The sequence below is a fragment of the Pagrus major genome, chromosome 18 (genome assembly GCF_040436345.1).
Source record: "Pagrus major chromosome 18, Pma_NU_1.0".
Taxonomy (NCBI): domain Eukaryota; kingdom Metazoa; phylum Chordata; class Actinopteri; order Spariformes; family Sparidae; genus Pagrus; species Pagrus major.
This window is the reverse complement of record NC_133232.1, coordinates 35,490,415-35,516,953: the sequence shown is the minus strand read 5'-3', so window position 1 is coordinate 35,516,953 and position 26,539 is coordinate 35,490,415. Positions and strand designations below refer to the sequence as shown.

At 40.6% G+C, this 26,539-nt stretch overlaps 1 protein-coding gene across 1 annotated transcript; it reads right to left on the bottom strand.

Annotated features, from left to right (window-relative positions):
- Positions 1-8,178: 8,178 nt before the first annotated feature.
- elovl6 (ELOVL fatty acid elongase 6) lies at positions 8,179-26,297 on the bottom strand. The gene is made up of 4 exons (XM_073487614.1): positions 26,079-26,297; positions 11,459-11,590; positions 10,872-11,023; positions 8,179-9,837 (listed from the first exon to the last, which is right to left on the bottom strand). The coding sequence occupies exons 1-4, from the start codon at positions 26,159-26,161 to the stop codon at positions 9,395-9,397; spliced, it is 810 nt and encodes a 269-aa protein (XP_073343715.1). The 5' UTR covers positions 26,162-26,297; the 3' UTR covers positions 8,179-9,394.
- Between the last annotated feature and the right edge of the window lie 242 nt (positions 26,298-26,539).

Genomic DNA, 26,539 nt, shown 5'->3' with positions numbered 1-26,539 from the left:
GCTGACGCTCAGTTAGGTTGGAGTGTTGAGACTAAATAAAAATGTAGTGTATCAGTATTTGGGATGAAACTCTTATTGTAGCTGACACTAGCATAATGTCATGTAAAATATATATGTACAGTTTGACTTCTCAGAGTTCTCAGTATATTATCATCTTATCAAGTGTTGTAAAAGTTAATGTAGGCAAACATGTTAAATAATAAAATAAACACATCACATATATAAACTGAGTTACAAGCGAGCAAAGACAAATCTAACTGAATGACTTAGATTAAAGATCGGTACCGGTGGTCGAGTTGTCACGAGCCATTTAAAAAAAACAGCTTGGTTTCTGTTTGTCCTGCATAAAGCATTATTACTAATCTAACATACATACCAGAACTTTTAAAGTCCAGCATGTAGAATTACATCAGACCTACTGGCACAAATGGAATATAAGTCTGCCATGTTGTGTCGCCATATTTCTACAGTAACCCAGAAGGGACAAATCAAACACTCAAAGACTTTCAGGATTTTAGCAGCCACCGCAGGAGAAGGTGGGACGAAGCTTATATCATTGGTACCAATCAGCAACCACACCACTAGATCCTATTTGCCCAATGTGTTTATCATGTTTCAGACTTAGTCACCAGAAGAACGAGCTTTGCTCAGGATGGGGTTGCAAAATAAAAAAAGAAATGGACTCTGCAGGTTGTTTTAGAATATTTATATGCATTTCACCCACCGATGAATAAATTGAGTTGGCCATCGTCCCTTAAAGGACTTCACTCATCACATCAGAAGCTCTTTTTGTGCAGCTTTGTCAAATAAAGCAAACAATGTTTCTTGTGTGAGCACTGACGTGTCCACACACTGAATCTGCTGAATGACCTTTGAGCGGCCTTTTCTTTTCACAATCAAACACCTGAACATCCTTCTCAAATCGCTTTGATTAAACTGGTGCAGGAGGACAAAACATGAAGAGTAACTGCTTGCTTGTGTTATAAAGGGATGCATTTTATATTGTTGTTTAGAAATCACTTTTCCCATTTGTTCTATATTTCATGGAGTAGTTGTGTGTGACAGGTGAGAGGTTAAGGGGTTTTAAGGGGTTTTATTGGGAGTGAAAGAAGTTGTTGCTCATCTCGCAATCAGCTCAAAATAATGAAATGTGATTTAAACCACATAAAAACTGAAAATGCAACATCTGCATCTGTCTGATAATATTTAGGATGACAGCTAGAATGCCGGTGCATTAACTTAAATCAACTAACTCAACTAACTAAGACTGTGATATTGTATACAAACTGTATATTTATTTTTATACAAAGATCTCGGTATGTTTCCTCGTGCCAAAGCTTTAATTACAACTGTGCTGTTAGAAATAAGGTGAGGGTGAACTGAACTGGACTGTTTGCTTTGGAAAGGGAAGGTATATTTCTGTTAGTGTCAAACGTCTGTGCAAAATTAGTTTTTATACATAAACTAGCAAAAAAAACTGGTGGACTAATATTTATTTGGAGAGCCAGAAGCAACATACAGGATTTTTTTTTGTTCACACTGTGTTCAGCTGTATTCTGTCATTTTCATCACATATGTACTATTACTGGAATTAGAAACATTTTTATTTCAATCAATAAAATTATATTCACAAAAAAACTAACTGTTATCTTTACTAAATGCTTCCAGTTTTGTAAAATACTCTTTTCTAATGATTTTCATATAATTGAAAGTGTATCTTGGTAATTCACGGCCCGTCTCTGTCTCGTTACACCCCATCACACTCTTCCTCGGGGCTCTTTGCTCCATTGATGATGCTTTTCTATCCTCCACCAAATCTAACGCTCTAGTGATGTTGGTACCAGTGCTGCCACCCTCCACCTCCACCTCCACCTCCACCACCCCATCTGTCTATTTCTATTTCTATCTCTTGTCTCTGTCTGCGACTCCGTCTCAAGGTTGACTGGGAATTGTTAATAGAAGGACCCACAGCCTCTTTGTTTCGAGGCACTGGCAGAAAACAAAGCACTCTAACTCAAAAACCATCAGGGGCCACATCGATATTGATTTTCCTGGCAAGACACACTTATCTATATATTGGCCTCCATTAGGGCTAACTGATAGGTTAGGGCACCACTCTGAACAGCAGCAGATCAGACTTCAAGTAAAGATGAAATTGGGCCCAGTGTCAATTTATCTTGTATTATTTCTCAATTGGGGCAACAGGGGGCAATAGAGTCACTGACACTGTAAGTAACAGAGGCCTCGAGGGGCCTCCGCTTTGTATCATTTATGAGTTGGTATTGTTTAAAATGGTATTAATAATATAAACTCAGTGCCAGTTTAATAGATACACTTAAAACCAGTGCAGTCTAATACGTTTGCAGGAGACATTTGGAGGAGTATTTTTTTTCCTTCCAACAGTTCAAAAAACAAACACAAGTAGCTGAAGTCGTTTCATTCCTTCTCTAATAGCTAGTTTTGTATTTTTTCTGCCAGATGGGGCTAGCTTTGCTTTATCGCTCATGTCTCCATCCCTGCCCGGAGAACAGCTGATGAGGGCTAAAGAGGGAATTAGCTACCCACTCAAAGGCTTTGCTCTGATCCTTCAGGTCACTATTTGGTCCCTGCAGCTCTTGAGCAGGACAGAGTAACACTAGTTTGCAAGGATTTGGGAAGATTTAAATTTGGGGGGGGCTAATGCATGTACTGGACACTGGACACATGAGCCAGAATCTATGGGTGCACCACAGAGGGGGAAAGTCCCAAACCAGGAAGCTCCCTCGGCAGTTTTGTCTCCTGAGGGGCAGCTGGAGGAAACATTTTGAGTACTTGGATTTAAAGTCTGAAACATGACTTCCCTAAAGTGGCCGCTAGTCCTCACATAATGACCTCTAGTCACATTGTTATTATATATTTTTATTCCGTCTGTCGGGGGAAAAAAAAAAAGGTTTTGAAATGTTTTATGACATTTATGGGACAGTGAACTATCCACTGATTATCAGCCTGACCAATTATCAGATGTGATATTCAGTATTTTCTGATTATTGGCATCTGTGTTTGGTTTAGTTTTTTGTCATTAAATTAAAAAATCTCTTTATAAGGCTCTTTTCCCAAGTAATAATAATAAACCAGACTATTAATAAAATATGTATCTGCAAAGTAACTAGTGACTAAAGTTATCAAATAAATGTAGTGGAGTAAAATGTACAATATTTGCCTATATAGCATCAAACTGCAGGAAATGGAAACAAAATATTGCACTGGAGTAAAGTACTTAGTTACATTCGATCCCTTGCTGATACATTTCGGCACTACAGTTTTAATTTTCACTGCAAACATATATCAGTTCCAAATATTGGTTATCAGTCTCCTTGATTACTAATAAACATTAAATGTACCGGCCCTGTAAACCCATGTGGTTGTTAATCCCTACAGTGAACTCTCGCCTGAAAACCATGATAAAGATCTCAGTCTTTTGGGTTAGTGATGGTGCTTCTGGTAGGATGACCCACCTGCTCTCATTTTCATTAACCCGGAAAAATAGCAGACACATGACTTATTCTGAATAAATAAATGACAATGACTTATGACACACCACAGAATAAAAGCCTGATTTTTGCTCAATGAGTCACCATACTGTAAGATTAACAGGACTCAATAACCACCTGGAAACCAATATTAATTATTAATACGGCCAAGACAGAAAAATTAAGAAAAATAAGAGAGAAAAAAGATTTCCTCATTTTGATGTTGGAGACGGGTCTGTCTTTGTTCCAGCAGATGGCGACAGTGTTAAAGAAAAACCCCTTTATAGGAGGTCAACCTTTGGATAAAGTACAGTATGAGTGTTAGTAGAAATAATAACGGCAATCCAATAAAAATGACTGTACCTGACCATGACCTGTAACTCATTATGATATGATTCATATGATGAAGTTTATAAAAGTCTGCAGGGACCTTTTAAGTGCAAACTGCTCATGTCTGACAGGAGTGAACTTTTTGCATGTAGACTAATAAAACATTGATGTCTGTGTTAGATCCATCACTTCACACTTGGATTAACTTAGTTATGAAGGGGAACGTGCAGTAAAGTAATACACCTACTGGCAGCGCTGTCTGCACAATAAACTAGACTGCAGCTGTCCATGTTGGATGGGATTACCTGGGCTTTAACCCTTTTGTGGCACAGATCAGATCTCATCATGGCTGAAAATCAAATCACATGTAAATCAAATTAAATTCTGACAGAAAATACAGACAGAGCTGTGCAGAAAGGTATTTTTCACATGTACCCTATTTAAAAATGTCAATAAAAAAGTTAAATGCTTTCATTAGTTACAAAAGGAATAAAAAGATTTCTTAAGAAGACGTTTTATTTATGATAATATAAATGCACTGAAAGAGCCAACTGAATTGTGCAAAAGCTGCTAAAATCACTGTAAGAAAGATGTCAGACAGATGACACCAATGGTCAACATCATCAGTCAGTACAATATTAATGTTATTTCACAACCCTGCAGAGAGTCAAACTCATACAGAGACAATGATTCACAGCCGAACGTGTCACCATCACCCGCTACATACTTAAACATCAGAACTAGTCGACTGGTTCATCCTGTTCACCCTGCAGGACAATTATCACTAAAAACAAAGTGACAAAGGCTTAACCTCAGGTCTGTTTACACATCGGCTAATCAATCAAAGTCAAGTTCAACAGTGCACAGATTGACAAGGTTGTTTCTTCTATGTGCAAATATGTTTTAAATGATGCCATCCAGTGTGATCATAGTCAGGCTCTGTCAATAAATTCAAATCCTTCACCTTCAGATATAGATTTTTCTTTTTACCAGAGTCTGCAGCCGTTGTTTAGTTCTTATATTTGTGGTCAATAGTATGTTACACAACTGACAAATCTTTCAAAAATTCAACAGTTAATCAAAATGACAGTTGTTCATTTAAAGGCGAACAGTTTCTAGTTATTCACTTCTGTGGATGCAAATCTCTGCTGGTTTTTGTTTTTTCTTGGACAGACACCAGAACATCTCAAGTTATGCTCACAATGTCATTCTGCAAGACTATAAATCACACAGAATAAATAGCACATACTGTAACTGTGACATACAGACTGTCAAGAGTTTATGGAGTTGCTTTGTTCCCTGCAACACACCTGTACAGCTACAGACACCCGTGACTGAAGAGACCTCTTACACAACAGACATGTTGAATTTTCATAGGTGGAAAAGCACAGGTGAAACTGTCAAAGCCGGTGAAACTGTCAAAGCAGTTGCTGATTGAAGCTTTGACTCATTTGATTCATCTTTTGATAATGCTTGTTTAAAAACACAGTATACTTCATGACATAATCAGACTGTTGCCATGCAAATTCTCACATCATGTGTGATCCATAAAATAATAATATACAATGTTTGAGGGAAATATTTGCTCGTAGGCCTACAAAGAAACATGTTAATAAGAAGAAAGCTGGGGTTATGCTCCGTTCTGAGTTGTATTTTGTTGAATATATAAGTTTCTTTTCCTCCTTAGACATTTCCTTGCAGTGGTTTACATCTTTAAATGCCTGCTCATGATGTCATGGGGACCTTCAGACCGAGGTGAAGTTAGTTTTAGGTTGGATATTGGACAGACATTCACTCCAGAGACATCCAGCGGTGTCTCTTACTCAGTCTCACCCAGTGTTGGCAGCAGGAGGACGGTTAGCTGCCTCCCAGAACCCTCGCGCTGCGCTGGAGGCTGGCTGAGGGACCATCTGATGCTGATGTGATATTAGTAAAAAGAAATGATTACAAAAATTACTAGCACACTTATTTTGATTGAGTGTGTTATGTTTATTTTGCAAAAATATTTTTATAAGACGATGGCTTTTTTTCCCGATAGCTTCCATATCATGTGACTCAGTGCCTCCAAACTAATGCTGAATTTTACTACTAAATGGGACTAATAAGACACATATCCTGTTATTAAAATGTACTACTTCTTCTATTCTATATTATATATAATATATATTTATATTATATTATATATTATATTTATATATATATATTTTTATCACTATTATTTTGTATCACTACACCAACATAGCAGAGTGGTTGTAGCAAACTGAACAACATGTTTTTACAGTTCAGAGGAACAATATGGGTGTGTTTGTTTATTGTCAGGAGAATTATGAAGAAGACACTAAAATTCAAAATATTCAAATAAATTGGAAGAAGCAGTACATTTTAATAAAAACAGGTGTGTCTCATTCTACCAGTATGGGAAGACATTGTGGCATTGGTTTTAAGTCAGTGGGTCTGTAGCAATCTTGTTGTTTAAGACTGGCTGTCTTTCTTTATTTTGGGCTGATTTTCTAAAATCGCTCTGGACTGACTGCAGGTGATTCAGATCACCTGTGTGCAGGTGGGAGACTGACTCCTGATTGAGAAGTAGAAGCAGCTTGGGGCATTTCCCTCCCAGCCAATCAGGGTGCGACAACGCCCTCTTGTGAAGGCTTAAAGGAGGTGGGGACCCAGGTGGCTCTCACCTTCATTCTGGATCTGTCCCTGACCCACTGAGAACCTCAGTTCTTAGATTGCCAGCCATTGGGTGTTTCCTCTAGATTTACATGTTTTTAATTTATATTTTTATGTAGGTTGGGCTGTTGGCCTGTAAGCCTGTTACTGCCAGCACTGCTACAGGTCAAATGACCTGGAAGCTATTGAAAAGAACGGCCGATGTTTCATAGAAAGTGGTGAGGTTCTGGGAGGCAGCTCACCGTCCTCTGCTGCCAACACTGGGTGAAACTGAGTAAGAGACACCACTGGGTGTCTCCGGAGTGAATGTCTGTCCAACATCCAACCTAAAACTAACTTCACCTCGGTGATCTTCAGTTGGTGTTAGCTAGCTAACGTTAACCACATTTCACAAAGATAAAAGTGACAACACTTACCTGCAGGTTTTGAAGGTTTCAGTAACTATGACTTTTTTTATGCAGTTGTGGGAACTCCAACCGAAAAAATAAATAAAACAGCGACGCGACCGGAAGTGATGCATTTTTGCAGATCTAGAAGGACTGAGAGGAGACGGTGACTTCCTGTCGCCATATTTATGGGGTTATATTTTGGGTTTTTCTTTTTGTTTTTTTTTATTAACCACAGTATTCTGAACAAGGGAGCACGTCGGCCCGGGCTAAACTAACCATCCATGTATGTCTATCTGTTATGCTACAAATATATTACATTGCTTACATAGCTTTATTTTCCAGTAAAAGTTTTGACTCTATGGCTGGCTGGTAATCGGGCAAGACTCACAGGACCATCTGGGATTTATTCTACTGGCTTTTGACATCAGTCAGGATGCTATTATGTGCTGGGATGCCATTTCATGCCCCATATAAACTACATAAATTAGAAATTCTGCCTTCAGTCTTGTGTGGTATCAATAGTGTTCACAAAATGTCATTTCAGTAAAATACATTTTTAATTTATTTTTCTAAAAGGCCAACTTTGGTTGATTTAAGATGTGTTTATGCGTATTTCCAACAATGAATCACAGGGATAATTACTCACACAAAAAACCTGTTAGATGATCAATATGTCCAAACTTATTGCAAAACAGAGCAGAGAACCTTAAATGTATACTGTCCCTACTAAAAAGTTTTGATGGTCAGTTTTTGCACATGCAGTTTGTTGCAGTGCTTAAACTTTATCGACCTCTTGCACATCTTGGGGGAGGTTCAACTTGTTGTCAACACTTCTGAATGGTCTCGCAGTAATCGTGGAATGGTAAAGTGGTTGAGCCAGTTAGCTCAATTACTCAAGTATTGTATGCTCGTGCTACCAGCCGATTTTATCCAGTGTTGACACACATACTTACTTCGTGAACCAGGTGAAAGCAGAAAGTGGAATCCTTGATGTGTTGAAGAGCTCACAGCAGGTATGTAACCTAAATATTTGCAATTACTGCCACATAAGATCACTGAAACAAGTCTGATTTAAGTCTCATTTAAACAGATGAACGGATGCACTGGATATCTGGAAGTGATAATCACCCTGTAGCTTTTCTAAATATATTTCTGCTTGTAAATCTGTCACACAGCCCATAAAATGGCTTTGCAGGTGCGTCACCAAAAAATGGATTAGGTATGTGCAATGGAAAGATGTTGAAGCTGAGACAAAAAATAAACACAGCAGGCACACGTCACATTTTTGCACTCTTTGTTCGTACGTTAAGATTTTCAGCAACAATTGTTTTGACATTGATACAGTGCGAATGCACAATAGCACAACAGACACCATTAAGGATACATACTATTTTTTAAAGTCAATACAGCAGATTTTAACAATTTGCATGTTTGATTTTTTTTCTCTTTTGCTAAACATAAATATGTTTGTCCTCCATTTAAGCCTTCATTGTCCAACATACAAGTTTTCTTCACTGGTAGGGACCCTTTAACACAGAGAAGTGTTTGGAAATCAATGGCAAGTCATTTTCCAAGTGTCATCGGCAACTTCTGCAAGGTCATGACAAGTGGTGAAGCAGGGCACTGTGAGCATCTGTTTCCCATCATGCCCAGGAGCAGTGTGATCATCTGAGTCAGACAGTCCAATCAGCTTCATTCATACACTTTTCAACTATGCGGCCATACTGGATGAATTTTAGCCATACTGTAAACCGGTGCTGATGTTAAACATGTCTACTTTGTCTTGATATGCATATTATATTAAGAAAGAGATAACCTAAGACCTGAGAAAATATCGCATTTTGCAATGTAAGACACAGAAGATACAGTGCCGATCACCCCATCAGGTCACGTCACCCACCAACACTCAGCAGCTTCAAACACTCACCAGTGTCTCAAACTTTTTCTTTGACAGATCAAAACAGAACAACAAACACCAACGACAGACGGACAAAAACATACTCAGATGGCTTAAGTTAACGCTGACTCCATCCATCTTCATATGTACAGATTAATATTATTTTTTAATATCAAGTAAACATATGCTTGTGGCAGATGCATTGGTTTTAATCTGGTGATTTTGTCCTTTTGTTATTTTCTAAATTTTAAAAATTACTCATGGTGAATTCAAAAAGGGGCTTTAAAACTTCAGGTGGACGACTTGTGATGGCTTCTGATCATGGCGGCGCTGCTTCCTCAGCATCCCTCAACGGAGACGTCACCTCCACTGAGGCTTTTTAGATCTGCACATTAATAGAAATGCTCAAGCACAAACACCAGTCATCCTCTTGACCCTCCCACCCGTGTCCCATCCCACACCCACTCCCCTGGCAACCACTCCACCTCTCCATCACCCAACCCTAACAGACTCTCTCAAGTCACTGGTCCCTGCTCTCCATTTTCACCTCCCTTTTTCTTCATTATCGCCCTTCTTCCCACACTTATGGCATGTGTTTACTCTCTCTTCTTGGTGACAACCGTGGCCGATGCTCTGGACTTGCCAAAGTAGGCCTCCATGAAGAACTGGACAAAGAGCACAAAGTAGCTGAGGTACATGAGGGAGGACCACACAATGTTCTGCATGTGGGATGGACACTCCTGGCCCTGCTGCATCCACGAGTACACCAAGTAGTTGACCACACAGCCCATCAGCATCTGGGTGATCTGGGTAATTGTGATGAACATGGCGAACTTGCGCGACAGCTTAAAGCCGGCCGCCCGCAAGGCGTAGTAAGAGTACATGACGGCGTGGACCAAGTAGTTCATGGTCATGAACCATCCGCCGCCGGCCACCATGTCTTTGTAGGAGTACCAGGAGTAGAGCAGCACGGTGATGTGGTGGTACCAGTGGAGGAAGATGAGCTTCTGTTTCCTCAGGACGATGAAGAGAGTGTCACCTGCAGATATGATAGAGGAAGTTGGATTGTTCAAGAGATGGAAGGGGAGTTAGTGGAGAGCATGGGGAGGAGAATAAAGAAAACGGAGGATGAATGGACAGGAACAGAAAGAAAGGGGGAATATCATTACCATGGGCTTATTTAAAATCACTGGCTGTTATTCAAGTTGCTGCAAAATATTGGCCAAATGATTTGTGTAAAAGCTCAAAGCTGTTGGCACACAGAGTAGTGCCGAAATGTCTGAAACAACTTCACTGGCTGTCCAATAAATGATACTCAGAAACACAAGTGACAGCTGTATTTACACAAGCTGCATTGCACATTATGATGTTAACACTGGAAAGTGGTTAAAAATAAACCAGTACAGTAATTTTTATTGCAGACAGAAACTGACCAGTGAATGGAAAAATGGTGTTTTCATCTGTAAGCATCTCCCGTTAAGTTAAACCAACGTATACCAATAGATTAATATATTGATATTTTTTTATTATAAAGCTTAGAAATTATATTTCTGATTAATCTGGAAAACATAGTAAAAACCTAAGGAACTAAAATGTGCTATATCAGCATGTTTTTTGTTTTTTCCCCCAAATTGATGTACAGTAGTAAAAATACATTGTTTTGTAATAGTGGAAAATGATGCCACTGCTTTACGATACAGCATAACCACTACTGGCATCTGTCCATGTGGTAAAGCTGGAGCGTGCTGTTCGTGAGGTTACACCTCGGGTACATCAGCATACCATCAGCCTGTTTGTAATTGCATTGCCCTAATGTGTATGTGTATGTGTTTAGTCTGACTCTGTTGTACACAACAACAGAACAGTTATTATACATACATGACTGAATTATTTTAATTGCAGTTCACTAACGTGCCTTTTCCGTTTGGCATATTAAGTCGTGGACGGTCTGAAAGCAACATGAGTAAAGAGCAGGAATGAAACATAACTTCAGCAAGATGGTTGAAGGGAAACAATATATAATATCCAGTACACGGACAATATGAGACATGCCATAAAAAGGTCTGGACTTACCCAGTTCTGGTGCTTTACTAAGTACAAAGGCGTAGGCCCAGAACTTGCTGACAGGCCCGTTGTAAAAACTCTGGTCACAAACTGACTGTTTGAGCCCTTTTGTCATTAGGATGTACGTCATGTAACTCCCAGTACGGATGGCACCAAATATACTACAATGAAACGGAGACAAGACATAAGGAATCATTACAGTGGCAGATTATCTAGTTTTTCCACTTCAATCATCCATCAGGGAATTAATTTAACGTTACACACTGCTGTTCATACTTAATGTGTAAAGAGGTTACGTGGCTCCTTGGCTCTGCTGTAGTGTCTGATGTGACAGATGCCACCAAAACTATGACATGACATACTTCTGAGCCACTTGATGAGCGTAGTAGAACGAAAGTACATTTATTGATTACAATGTAATTAAGGAATTTCCCCATTTGCGGGACAAATAAAGGATTTCTGATTCTGATTCTGATTCTGAAATAGGCCACTAGTTGATTAAACTGTTGGCCCTTTATATTAAACAACTAGTGCTCATTACATGTTTGAAAATTGGTTACTTATTCGCTGCCATTAATAACGCAAAGCTTTCTCACCTGAATACAGCGAGCGTGAGCGACCATAGCACCAGCGGTTTCCTCAGCTCAAACTTCTCCCTCTGTTTCATGACATGGCGTCCACCGAGGATGAAGGCAGCGTAGAGTGCAGCGAAGAGAAAGGACTTCTTCCTGTGAACACAAATAAACAAAGAGATTACATCAGGTGCATTTACTTACACAGGTTAATGAGCAAGTTCTGCTCATTATTCTGATGTTATTCATCACAAACATCACATTTCCTCGCCCACGTTATTAGAACTGCAATGTTGATTGATCAATCAGTTGTCAACTATTAAAATATTTGCCAGCTACTTTAATAACCATTAAAACTGCTTGACAAATTTCTTTCTTTCTTCTTAAAGGTTTTACTTTGGACAAACACACATTTGTGGACGTCATCTTGTGCTTTGGGAAACACTAACTGACATTTTATAGACCAAACAATGAATAATCGATACATTAATAGCCATTAAAATAACCGTTAGTTGAAGCCCAACATGTGACTCTTTATCCACATTTGCACCATGAAGACATCTGACAGCTTGTTTTCAAAGGGGAACTTTTCTTTAATGAACTCTGGTTAAAGGCATTGTGACCGCGGTTACTGAGGGAGAAGCGAGTGTTTTCTAGGTTTGAAAAGAAATTTATAAAACCATACGTCTGTCTCTCTCACTAATCCTCTTCCAGCATCGTATCTATGATAAGTACAACACACTGTTTACAGAACACAAACAATAGCTGCACCGACTCCACAAGAAACGCCTGAAGTAATGAGTTAATGATCTGAGTCCAGCTCCAACTGTCCCTCACTGCTTAGCTTTCAGTCTACAGTTATTGCCTCCATTAAGTTCCAGCTCCCTCCATCCTTTGACGCCTGTTTCGTCTTAATTGACTTGTCAGAGGTCACTGCTGTGCCATATGAAGTGGAGCACTAGTGCTGCAGCACCACCTGGCCATAACCAATCTAAAGAAAAGCATTTCCCAGTCCTCAGCACAATTACAAAGCACAGGTGGTCTGACTAGACAGACTCGTTGCTGAGCAGCATCAACAGAAGATTGGGGCATGCTGCCTAAAACTAGAGCAGCTTTGTCCAAAAACAAAAAACAGACTGGTAGGTCCATTGGACAGGGAGTAGAGTAATAGTTTAGAGCAGCATTAGCCAAAAAAGTTGGGGAAAATAAACTAAAAATAAACTCAGGTAAAGTTGCAGGTGCCGATGAGCTTGACGTACAGGCATGTGTGACTTTATGTTGGTGCTGGAGAAAAGCAGCATGTACAGCAACATCCCTGGAAGAAATAAATAAATTAGAAACATCAGGTTTGCTCTCGGGACCAGGAATGAGGCATTCTGGGAGCTCTGGGACCAATAGCCCTTGGGAGGATGAGTTGTGTAAAACTAGCCCACAGAGCCATGTTCCAGTTCAGTGATGATGTTTCTCTGCTGCTGTTTAGAGGTTATACTAAGAGAGCACGGCACTGAAATTAATCACCAGAATGGAACATGAATTATTCTAACCAAAGCTTCAACTGTGTAGTAAAAAAAAAAGAAAAAACGGTCTATTCAAGGTCAGCTGTCTTTGTAATATACAGCATAGCACACTAGTAAACTGGTCAAATGGCCTAACTCACACTACGAAGGCAAACATTTCTCACAGTGGCATATGCAACCTGTAGCTACCGATCCATCCTGTTCTGTTTTGCAGCCTCAGCAGAGAACAACATTTAGTTTCGCTGATAAGGCATGTAGCTCGGCAAGAAAGCAAAAAAAAAAACATTTTGTTTAACTACTTCATAAAGACGTGAGAATGTGGCAGGTGACATGCAGGGAAACAGGAAAACCTTTTGTTATCATCCAACCAATTATGTTTTGTTGCTGTTAAGAATGTGTCAGTCTTTTCAACCTGAAGGGAGTTCTTGAGGCCAGTGTTTTAAATGTTGTTGTTGTGGCAGCCATGTAAGAGTCAGTCAACTATGTGAAGCTGGATATTAATTAGCAGCTACACTTCAACCAATACCAGCTAATAAACAAACGTTAAGATCGGCCTGAGAACGATCCTGCAGCATGTGTATGTTTTAAGAGAGTGAATGATGCTCAGATTGTGAAACTTTAATCAATCAGGCGAGTCAATGAAGTAAGGAACAGAAGTGCAACGAATGGTTTAAAATAATGGACTCCATTGTGCATCAGTATCCAGAGAATGAAGGATGCCACCTTCCTGTTCTTGCAGGAAACCCACAAACTGATTTAGGCCACCTCCACAGAACCGAGGACAAAGCATTCCAGTCAAAGTCAAAAGGAGAAGCTTTCATAGAATGACAACAGGGTTGGACCGCAGAATGACATCACTGTGCCTCAACTCCACATGAAGAAGGGGAGAACAATGCAACACAGAGTCCACAGTGGCCTACATACTGAGGGGAGGCCGGGAGGATCGGAGGGGAGGAACAATCTCAGCACTGCCCTTCTGCGCACTGCTGTCTAAGCTGGAAGGTCAAAGGTCAGAGTGATATATGGCCTAAGCTGTGATCTCGCAGGAATTCCCTTCTTATGATATCCTGCACAGAGGCAAAGGCATTCATTTCTTCTTTTAGTGCAGCAAGTACACATGGATAAATTCATTCACTGCACAACATCATTTAAAGCACTGCTGCAGCCTCGCTTGTCCTTGTCCTTGTCCTTGTCCTTGTCCTTGGCAAAGCAGGAAGAGCACAGGTGGAATCTGAAACATTAACAATGGCTGCATTCCATTTCGTGAGCAGGTTCCAGGGCTCAGGTACTGTGCATGTAATGGGTCACATACTGTATGTGCTTTTCCTGCTTTGACAAATCAAAACGTCCGGGTCTATTGAGTGACTTCTTTTAGGCATGGAAGAGGAGGATATCATGCTTTTGGATTACCAAAAAGGTGAGGTTATTAAAAATGATTTTAGATGGGGGCCTGGCCAGGGGCGTTGCCAAGATGGCTGCAGAGTGCTGAGACTTTCCTATAAAGGACTTTTTTAACATTTGATGAGGCTAACCACTGCAACAAGTTTTGACAACATTACAGCTGCACAATAAATACAGCATCAACTATACGGTGAGAGAGAATTGAGCAGTAATGTTACAATTAAAACTGTCAGTGACTTATGCATCAATAGCAACTGTAACGAGGGCAGAAACACAGCAGAAGATGAGCTGAAGAGAGGAAAGCGAAAGTGAAACCTTGATTTTAAATAAAATTTAAAAATAAAGGTCTCTGAACATTAATGTTTCTGAAACGTGAAGAATTCTCAACATAACGCAGATCAGATACACTGCGATGTATTTTATTTTCCAGCTCAGGCACAAAGGTAGCTGGAGGACAGTTGGAGTTGTATTATCATCATGTGCAGTAGAGTAAGTAGTCCAAGATGTGCATGGCCCACTGCAGCATGTTTAGAAGATGGATTACACTGCTGTCAGAAAAATAACAAAGGGCAAAGAAACCCAAGGGCATGGTCAAAGCTGACACGTTGGTGGAGGAGGTGCTACTGTTGTCTTTGCAAACGCTCTGAAGTGCCAGCTGCAGCCAAGCCATGTCTGCAGTCACAGGCATCTATTTGAGACATCAGTGTGAATTCACATCATCCCTTCACGCTCCCCGGTGCCTCCACAGCTCTACTCCTGACCTTCATGACTCATATTCACTCACGAAATAATATTCCAAACAGGATTTTCTACATCAAGTAGCACTTCCTACAAAATGAAAGCCAACACGCAAGTGATAAAATCTGAAACGATTCAAGGGCCAAAAGAAATACGATCCCTGTTTTGTAGAAACAAAATGACTGAACATCTGTGGGAGCACGATAGAGCACTTGACCAATACCAAGCATGTAACAAATCATTTTGCTACGTTTAATACACACAATAATACACAAATAATTCAAAAAAATCTAAAGAAGGAGCAAAAATGCATAGTATGATTAACATCCGTAGATAAAGAAACAACAGATCGAAGAAGTCCATGAAATCATAAGACAACAACAGAATTTGGTGAACACAACAGAAAAAGTGTAACTAGCACTTCTGATCCTGCGTTATGTCCACATGGGACAATTTATTAAGAGAGGTGTGTGCAGCCTTGGCTCTGCTGTTTGTCAAAGTGGGCCGAGGCAGCACAAATGAAAAACTACAACGTCAGAGCTCTTTTGGGGAGGATCAGCACGGAGCAGAAACAGATCAGCAGAGATTTCTCGCTTGCTGCAGGTTTGGAAACCAGCTGCTTTCCTCCAGCTGAGATTTCCTCCAAATAACAGTAAGCAGCACTGGCTTCATTTGAAAAGAAATTAAAGGTGCCCCAGATCCACTGGACAAATCATCCATGTTCAAAGTGTCCATGGATTATCATTTTTCACGTCCATGAAGCTTGACACACTGAAATAAACAGAAAATGTACTTTTCTGCACGTAACAGAGAATTAAATTGTATTTTGTACTTTTGTCGTCACAAATTGAGTCAAATATTAGTTTACAACAAAAACATCAATTTAAAAGATCATGATTAATGTGTACAACCAGGACAATATGCCCGAGCTGCTCAGTTAGCCAGGTAAGGCATCTCTGGCATGCCTTCCTCTCATGTGTGGTTGTTATGTCAGCCTGGGCCGCTGTGTGAGCCGCTGGGCGTTGGCCCAGTTTGTGCTGTTGTCAAATCTTGCTGGATATCTGAGATAGCCTAAAAAAGGTGTTCATATCTGAGAGAGTAAAGATAATAAACTTAGGAAACCAATAAACCAAACCCCTAGCCCTAACCCTGAGCCCAACAAACATATTGACAATAATGTCAATATGAGAGTTCAGTCTATTATGTTGTGGAGCAGGCTGCAGAGGTTTTCTTACTCTCACTTCAAACCGGCCACTGAGAGAAGGCATCCGGCTCCATACACAATAAACAAGCAAGTGCAGACATCAGCTTAAAGTACTGTAACACTATATCACAACACAGGTGTGTACTACATCCCTGTGGCTTTAGCTGCTCCATGTTCTTGCATGTAACATATACAGTACACTCCATAATATAATGAGGATGTTGATCCCATAGACCCTCCCCTCCCCCACTGACAGTGTTGTATAAAGCTGCTGGATAACCTGCTGTGGAACTTGGATCTGTATTAGCTGGTCCAGGAGATTTCACCCGTTACGTAATCCTGAGTTTGCAGTCTGAGGATGAGTCTGCAGGCCCGGGCCAGTGAGCTAGTGTCTAACTGTCTCACCATAGTATTTACAGTGTCACATATGCATATGCAACCATATGCACAATGAGGTGTGTGTGTGTGTGTGTGTGTGTGTGTGTGTGTGTGTGTGTGTGTGTGTGTGTGTGTGTGTGTGTGTGTGTGTGTGTGCACACACTGAGCCACTCAGTTCAGTGCAGGGTGTGTAACTCCATCCCCTGGCACTGTCGTCTGTATCTACAACAGTTGAAAGGCAATCGGAGTTACTGTGCCAACATGTAGGATGAGCAGCAAGCCACTACATAAGACCGAGAGGTGCTGTAAGTAAGACCAAGCTATTACAGAATAATCTGCCATCCAGGGAGCACCCAGATATAATCCAGTTAGTGACACACCCACTAGCCAAAGGTGCTGCGTTCAGTTTCCAGCAAGACTTTAAAATAACTAGACGTGTTAAAATTCTATATCCCACCGGTTGACTTCATTCTGCATCTGGTGGCCCACATCACACGACAACTTATCTGTTCAGTAAAGAGAGGAGGACTTCTCTTGAGTGGTAATTATTTCAGCCTGTTAAGTGCTCAAGAACATCTTGAGTCAAGCTTATTTTAAGCAGCAAGACAAATGGCTTGTAGGAAGCTTATATTGCATACCACTTAACAGCACATTGTACACATTGTTACCACCATGATTGTATCTCTGCATTCTGTTCAAAATACTTTTTCCACAAAAAGATCTTTTCACAAGATAAACTGATACAATCTGTCCAACACTTAAAGGCTCTGGATCAAGATGTGTCTCTGTCTGTCCAACCAACATGTAATCTCAGATATCAGCGTTATATTGACAATTTCAGCACAAGTGACATAACAAACGTTTCCCCCATAACAAATGACAGAAGGCCATGTCATCTAAATCAAAGGGGTTTGTGCTCTGACCCCTGGTGAAGCTCAGGACTAATGTTTTGATGAGAGGGTCCCAAATTTGTTTCCATCTTCTGCTCCACTAACACTGAATAATGGCACACACATACAGGTCAAGCACAAGCGTGACCCGATACACATTCCTGGAACTGCAGAGGGCAGTAATGCAATTATGTGCTGCATGCGAGCCGTGTTTTCACACTACTTTGAAGTTGATGGAGATAACGTGCCGAGAAAAGCTGCAAACCACTGCTAAGGAAAGACTGCTGACCAATATAAACAACGCACTTCCATTTATATATTTATTCTTTTTTTAGTAATGCAAAGTGAGGATATGTTGGTGCACTATTTTACCTGATCTGCCACCAAGTTACCAAGATACTTTTTAACCCTCCAGTCATACAGTGTACAGTGTTGATGTCATTGTAGCTGCTCGTCTATGCGTACATGTTGTCAAAAGAAAAGCACATTAGTGAATGAATCTTTAAAATACTGTATGTTAGCATACATGAGATTATATGGTCAACGTACTGATGAATGTAGACCCACATCCATGTCAGCGTCCTGAATGAGTCTGAATCATGTAAACAACTCTTGAATAAAACTGTTTTCATCAACCTTCATACACTATACCGAATAATTCATCTGATACTTGGAATCTTAACAATGCATGTTTTTACACACTTGCTGAATACGGTCCACGTCACTCGTTACAGACCATATATTTACTAGTTCATTCTAGCTGCCATGCACAGCTAATCAATGCATACAAAATAAAATGGACTACGATGAACTGCTCTGTCCTTTGCTTGCATCTAAGCTTTTCCTTGACAGCATGATGAAATCGAAAAGGGAAACCAGAGCGCAGCGTCACTCCGAGCAGACCTCAATTCCTGAGCAGCCAGCGCACATCTTCATCTCTGGGTTAACACGGTCAGAAATGATCAGCATCATCGTGCGCTGCTCTCGTTATAATGACAGCAGCATGCAGAACCAAGACTTTGCTAATTTAACTGTACGTCCATCAAGAGGAGCCGCTAGACTTGCACTGAAAATAATGATTTCTTCATCTGGCGAAGTCATAAATCTTTTTGTTTACTTTCATTTGATTTATATATTTTATTATATATATATTATATATATTTTTTTTTTTATTTATATTTGATTTAGCACGAAATAAAACATCTCTTTAGTAATTTGTATGGTCAACTATGCATTCAATTCACTTGACAACCCCAGTTTAAAATAATTTCTTCAATAAACATTTTTGAAGTGGCTTCTCACTAACTATGACAAGCCATTTCAAAATGGAATCAATGTATTACAGGAGGAAAAAAACAAGCTACGTAATGACCACTGAAATGATACCCTGATGCCAAATTCAAGACGGGTGCATGCATCCAACAACGGGGCTCAAGATCCCTGAGACAATAGCCTGGACTCCTCTTGGACTGATTAAGTGACATGAAACTCGGAAGGAAGAGACTTATCTCCTCAACTCATCAAGTACCGTTGAAACCTGACCATCAAGACCGGCCGATGAGCTAAGACTTCTGAAAGGAAAAGAAAATGACCATGAAACATCCCATATGTCCCTCACGGGGTCTTCAAGAACTATGAATCACTTCATTGTGGCCAAGAGCAATATTCAAAATGCAACAAAGACCAGAGCTGCTGAATCACACAGTACAAATGGTGGGTATAAACATTTACAGACAAAATGCACAAAACAGAGCAGAGACCTCATTGTTCATTCTCACTGCATCACTCTCAGACTCTGTATCCCTTGTTATCAGTCCAGGGCAAAACCACCAGAGATCCATCAAAAGCGCAGAGAGCCACGGGGACGCTATCTACCCGAGAGGCTTTTCAGAAACAGAGAGCACAAGATTCCAAGCAACCTGCATGATAATGAGGAATGATGACGTCTGTGAGAGTACCGAGTGATTCAGCAGGTTAAAGATGAGCGTATACCAGAGGGTAGTAACTCTCGTTCAGATCATAAGGCCGCGCTGCAAAACATGGTGATACTCAACATGCCATTTTTGAACCACAGCTGTTTTTGTACACATCGCAAAGACTCACATCAAATGTATAGCTATAGGAGAACAAACACAAAGCCCAGCTGCACTTACACAATGCAAATAATCACCCTGACTGAAATAATCCTCAATAGTAAATTACACAATGCTCTGAGATTAGATCATTTTCAATGACGTTTTTCCAACACGTCATACAGCGAGCCATCACTCTGTTAAATTAGATGCTTTCAGTTCTGCTTTCGACGTGTTCACTGGCTTATTAGGGTCATACTGATGATGACCCATGCAAGATGTAAGCAGCTATGCAGTGAAGCAGTTGAGCTTTGGATACAGGTCTTTATCGTCATGAAGCAACCTTCCAGATGTTAGGACTGTTTGGCTGCATTCAGACCAAATCTGCCGTTGCAGCGAAAACACAGGTCCTCCCATTGACTCAACTTTTGGAGGAACGCACCCTGACGTCACGTCGCGGTGGCTAATCACATAAACTGGCAATCACACAAGCAGCATAAATGACAGAAACCACAGTGGAGTGTAACGTAATGCATCACGAGTGGTCGCTCAATTTGACCTTGTGCATCAGTTTAAAACCTTTTGTTTCATCTGTGGAGGTGAACAGTCACTGTATGCTTAACCTACTGTGGCAGAGGCCTGACCCGCAGATCAGAGGCAGATTAGAACGGGTCAGCAGCGGGGCATGCTAATTATTAGCATGGTTAACAACACAACACTGTGACGATCCAAATGTCTATAGATTATTATAAGCCACCTATAATAATAATAATAATAATAATAATAATAATAATTTGAAATGAAACAAAATATACACCAAAGTTGACATGTTAGATGTTTATTCAGAAAAAATGCATAATGTAAAAGCACATCAGTTATCAACCACTTAAAGAATCATCAACCGTCTCATAATTAAATGCATGTAATAAAGAAACATTCATGTGTTCGAGCTCAATGCAATCAGTGGATTTTGGATATAATTTTGTAAAGTGAATCTGAACGATGTACTTTACAGCTGCTGTAAGCGTTGTTGTTGTTTTAGCTAACTTCCTGTCTGTTTCGCCGTTAGCATTCCCCTCCCTCCTCTCTATGTCACCACATGAGCAAGGAGGGGTAATTACCAGACATAGCAGCAAACAGGAAGATCCTGCTCTCTGCACATTCACGAGCAGACAGGACCGACTCTTTCTGGAGTTCTCTGTCCTGATTGAAGTGGGCAGGGATACCAGACTCTATAGCAGAGATTACTGTTGGAATATAGAGCTATTTATTATTTATTATTATTTATTCTAATAACAAAAATATCACTTACAGCAGCTTTAAGTGAATCAAACATACTGAACTTGAAAAGCACCTGTCATATGTAAAGCAAAAACTTTCATTCTCATACTAAGATCGTAATATTTGTAGCCAAGCAGGCTATTTTAGTCTTATTCCCTGCTCTATCTAATCTGCAGCAGAGACAGTCTTTTCTTTATCAGTCCTACAGTTCAAGGATAAGTGTTGAACTGAGTGTGTTAATATCCATTTTACTCTGTTCGTTACAAGAGGAAAAAAAGGATAAAGCTCATTCTGTTGATAAAACAGCATCTCTGTCCACGTCCACTCCTTCCTCTTCCTGTTCCTCTTCTTGTTCTTTCAACTTGTTTAATTGTCATTGCTTCACAATGCTGAGCTGTCTGCTGACAGGCTCAAGGGAACACATCAGATCGGTGTACCAGTCTCCATTCATCCCTGCAAACAATGACACGGACACACATATATTTACAGCGTCCATAGATCTCTCACAGTGTCCGTTTTAGATCATATGCATTAATTAAACAAAGGACCTCGTCTGTGCAAAACACAAACATTTTACTAACATATTTTTACTATTTTACTACTAATAAACTGTATTCATCAACAAAATAAATAAATAACATGAGATGGCAAACAAAGCCCGATGATTTCTGACTTATTTAACAAATAATGTTTCAAATATGAACGTTTGTCCTCTCTGTGAAAGTACTGATATCCAGACATATAAAATATAAATATATTGTCTTACCTTTAATGTCTGCACAGTTTTTTGAGTCATCATTTATCAGCACAGCTCCTCCATCTCTGGTGATCAGCTCCGCCTCCCCGCTGACAGACGAATATTTCAAAACCTGACGGGGTTTTTATTTCACAGATAAATCCTGCTGCCGACAGCGTTTTTCATATCTGGTTACAACTTTTTTTTTTTTTTTTTGAAAATCAGATTTCAGTTTCAGGTTCGCTTACAGTGCTGAGTGCTGAGTAATTCTGGCCTCTGTCCAATCAGTGATGTCACAGCAGGAGTTTGTCATCAGTGGTCAGACTACAATCACCCGCTGTGACATCACTGATTCAGGCATCAAGTTCAACAGTAGTTTAGACTGAACTCTGGCCTACTTCAGTTCACATGTGATGGAGCCAGCACTCAGGACTGTATCAATTAGCACTGTCAATAAAGTTGACAGTTGTTTTTTTCTAATAATACTACAGCTGATACAATTAACTGAGTAATGGATTACGTGGCAACTACTAGTAATTTTTTAAGAAAATATGTCAGAATTCTCTGATTCCAGCTTCCTCAATGTTCATATTTTCTGGTTTGTTTGAACCCAATTGTCAAAATGAATGTTGGCAAAGTACAGTTCTGCAAAACCAAAGGTTCAATTTGACATTTTTTCAGATTTTTCTCACAATGTTGTGTTTATGCTCTGGTTAGGTTTAGGCACAGAAACTACTGAGTGAGGGTTAGAAGAACATAATGTTTTGTCTTAAAATACTTGTTCTGGATGCCACAAACACAGCTGGAGACGTCCTGAGGTCTTGTTAAAAACACTCCATTTTGATGCCAACAATACGGCTGGACATATCCCAACTTCCAATCAAATATATCAGTTTTTTCTGACCACAAACAAGGCTGGAAATTGTACCAAGGTCTCCTTAAATTTGTCCAGTGGTGTCACGCTTACTAATGTTGAAACACAGACTTGAACCACGGTCACTTGCTTGGCAGCCTTGTAACCCTACCTGACATCAAAGTCCAATAATGAGCATGTTCTGTGAACACAGTATCAGTGGGTATCAGAAACATTAATTACCTAAATGTTATCCTGGCGACTGAGTTGTTTCATTACTTTCATTAATGTTTCACCCTTTCTGACATTTTATAGAACAAATAACTGATCATGTAATCGACAACAAAAATAATCGTTAGTTGCAGCCCTACAAAATACGTTGCCATTTATGTCAACATACTGTTTATGGCAGCATAAGTCAATTTTAAGTTGTATTTTGCTATAACATAATAGATAGTTTCTTCTTTTAATCAAATAATTTTCCAAAAACTGAATTAGACCTGGAATTCATGAACAGAAACATTGGTTTGACTATTTTAAGCCAAAATCTACCCAAATGTACTGGCGTTAGCACTCGGCTAAGTTGATGTTTAATGATGGATTTTGATGTCATGTCAAAGAATTGACTGTGTTACAGAGATAACTACTGAAATTAGCATGCTAACCAGCTAGCACCGGCTTGTCCTTTCTCATAATACCACTCCAGGCTCCCAGTCTGTATCACTAGCTGCACTGCTAACTGAGCTGACTAGCAAGCGACAGCTACAGTTAGCAGCAGTTAGCACTTACTCTGGTGATGTGCTGCCTCGCCTTTGGTTGGAATGTGAATTCAAGAGGTGGCCAATTCTTACATATTGCACCTTTAATGTCAGACCCTAGCAGAGCTTTGTCGAAGGTGCGTTAGCCCGGGCTAAATAAATAAAGGTGTGGCTCACAAGTCTGTGATTAATGTCACTGCACAGTGAACAAGCATTACAGTTGTTTTCCAAGTGTCCTGCTGAACTAACCATCAAAAAGCTCCTGTTTTTTTCTACTTCACATGACACGTTGCCTTCACACTACTTCATTCTTGTTCATGTTTTTTTTTGTCCTTTCTCCGTCTCTCCCTCAGGTCATAAAAACATGTCACACTTAGTCAGCTGCAGCCTGAACGTTACGAATGCAATAAACAACCTATCAAATCCCATTTTCTGCGGTTGTTGCCTCTTTCAGCCATGTGCACTGGCCCCGTCTGACATCCTCCACTACAGGAGCAGCGGAGAGAAGTCAGCACAGATCAGCTGCACCGTGATTGGCTAATGCTCTGTCAGCAGACATCAGAAGATGAACGTTATTGGCTGGTTGTCAGTACCAGGGTAGGGACAGCTCCTACACACTGCTCCCATGCTGTCTCTCTCACACACACACACACTAACACAGATTTCATTTCAGTGAGTAAGAGCCTCTATTCAGCCTAAATGTGTGTTAAAAATGCGATGCTAAATGTGACTCTTGTCTGCAAGCAGCACAAACAGATGATGGGAGCCAGACGAATGCCTCCTGCTCACCGTGCGCTGCCTTTTTACAAACCCAGCGCCACAGAAAGCTTAATGAAGCCTATGCTAACTTTACGCATGACTCATTCTGTTTTGCTTAGGACCATTTCTTGCTCAACCTGGCGTGGACCTGGACAGTAATGACCCTTCAGTGAGTTCAGGCAGTGTAGTAGCTGGACTGGACCTGCATGTATGAAATGCATCACTGCACACAATCAAAAAGCAATATTTACTTAACCCCGGTAGCTACAGTGAAATATCAGCAGAGGATAATGTTGCAGTTTGTGTAAAGCCTTGTAGGCACTGCCCTGGGCAAACAATGACACATCGTTAGTTGTTTTTTTTAATCTCCAGTCTTTCAAAGAAGGTTTCATGAAAGATACCGCAAGTTATTCTGAGCTCGTTTCGAAATACTGAGAGCTGAAGCTGAAATGTACAAACTATTTGTTCAAACAGACGTTCTTTGTCTCCAGCGTCTCTAATGGGTGATTATAATACTTTTATATTAGAGCCTGACTGATAAATCACTTAGCCGATGTTATCAAGTGATATTGACCTACCACAGATACATCTGTGTCTGAGTATATGTTGTCCAATATGCACCGATATTTCTGAAATATAGACTATGATCCAGAAAAAGGCACAAAGGTAGTTTATAATTATCAAATCCCAAAGGGAAGTATGATGTTTCAGCGTACTGATGATTTCAGACAATAACGTTTATTGTTGAACTGTTTAATATCCTGCCATCAGTAAATATCTTCGCCACATTTAAGGGATTATTACAATAAAATGTGTGTACATCAGCAAATATAATGATATCAGACTTTTCTGTAGAGTATCAGCAGGGCTTTATTTTATATCATTGTAGGTGGATTTTTGGGTTTTGCGCTGTTGGTTACACAAAAAAATGCTGTTTTAAGGCGTCACCTTTGACCCTGAGGGCTTGTGATGGACGTTTCTCTCCATTCTCCTTATAAAATACAGTCTAATTGTTTAATTGACAAGTTAATTGAGAATTAAAGAAGCAGTCAGTCGAGGTCGAACCATTTTCAAACACACACTTCTCACACTGAGTTAGGGACACTGGGATATGGGTGCATATAAACATGCATCGATATGAAGTCAAATAAAATGTGTCGCATTATTTTTGGGGAACAAAAAGTGAAACACTAAAATACCCAAAAATCCTTTACTCATTTTAAGAAGTGTAAATTGCTCCGGTTGCTATGGTTTCAAGGTACACGTTACCATACCGTGTACATTTGCTTATCTAAGGTATTGAATTTCATCCTATCAGTGTTGAATAACAGATAATTAATTAAAGTTTATGACAAGTTTTATGTCTGTCAGGTCATAATATTTTGTGAGAGTTTGTTTTCATTCATTTAAGGGTCTTTATAACTGAGAATAACGATAATAGCCACAGACAAGAGACTGCACAGTCTCATCCAGCTGCAGATGCATTAACATGCAGTCCTCTCACATCTGTAGTCTCCAGGCTGCATGTTCAGCATCATATCACTGTGAGAGCGGCTCCATACAAGGAGAGGACCAGAACCAGGAGAGGACCAGAACCAGGAGAGGAGCGAGCCTCGGTCCAAAGCGCTGCCGGGCCGGTGACAGACTACACGGATGAGGCAGCTGGAGCCGCGGATGACCTTTACAACAGTATCGCGGGAACTGATGCCGGGAGAATAAATCACAGGAAATCAAGGACAAACCCTGAACGCTTGATATAAAAAAAAAAAGATGTAATAAAGCCCCACAGAGCCGTGTGGGGAGGACCGGGCTGGAGCACCGCGGTCACACGAGGCTGCAAAGGCCCGCGTCAATTTGCTCATTTTACGAGGCGCGAGCAGCAATTTGCGGATGATGACAGGGAGCCGCGTATAATAGGATCCGGCGAGCTTTAATCCCGGCGAGCGAGGCTGATGCGTGTGCGCCGTCACACGGCACGTCTCGGCACGTACACACGGTGTTGGACCGAGCCTCGCTCACTGCGCTGCGGGATTAATAAAAAAAACGTGACATCTCACCAGTTCTCCTGCATCCAGCGGATCGCTTCGTCCTCGTTGAACTGCCGCTCGAACTCGTACTCTTGCAGGGCGAGCACCGACATGCTGTCTGTGGTTCTGTTCTGCTGCGGGAACAAGGCGGTACTGGGCCGTGGGCTGGTCTCTCTCTATTTATTAGGCTGTTTCCTCGCGACCCTCGACTCGCATCGCTCGTGCTGCTGTCAGGACCTCGCGGTTGTGCGCGAGCAGCTCGGCAGTCGCGGCACCTTCCTCCTCCACCGGCTGACGGAGCCTACGCCCTCTGCCTCGGGAGGGTCGGCCCCGGGTCCTAGCGCCGGCCGAGTTCGCTCAGATGGAGTCAGTTTCCTGTGATGCTGCTCAGTGTGATGCCCCTTCTCCACCACTGGTCCAAAAATCACACTTAAACCCGCTTTGTGTGCAGTGGGAATGTGTACACTCTGCATTTACACCTGGGTCAGCTG

Excerpts from the sequence above, each read along its gene's own strand:
- elovl6 (XM_073487614.1), bottom strand. The coding sequence starts at position 26,161 with ATGTCGGTGCTCGCCCTGCAAGAGTACGAGTTCGAGCGGCAGTTCAAC. Across the intron at positions 11,024-11,458 it reads CTCACGCTCGCTGTATTCAG|TATATTTGGTGCCATCCGTA; the intron begins GTGAGAAAGCTT and ends GTTTCATTGTAG. Across the intron at positions 9,838-10,871 it reads TAGTAAAGCACCAGAACTGG|GTGACACTCTCTTCATCGTC; the intron begins GTAAGTCCAGAC and ends TCATATCTGCAG.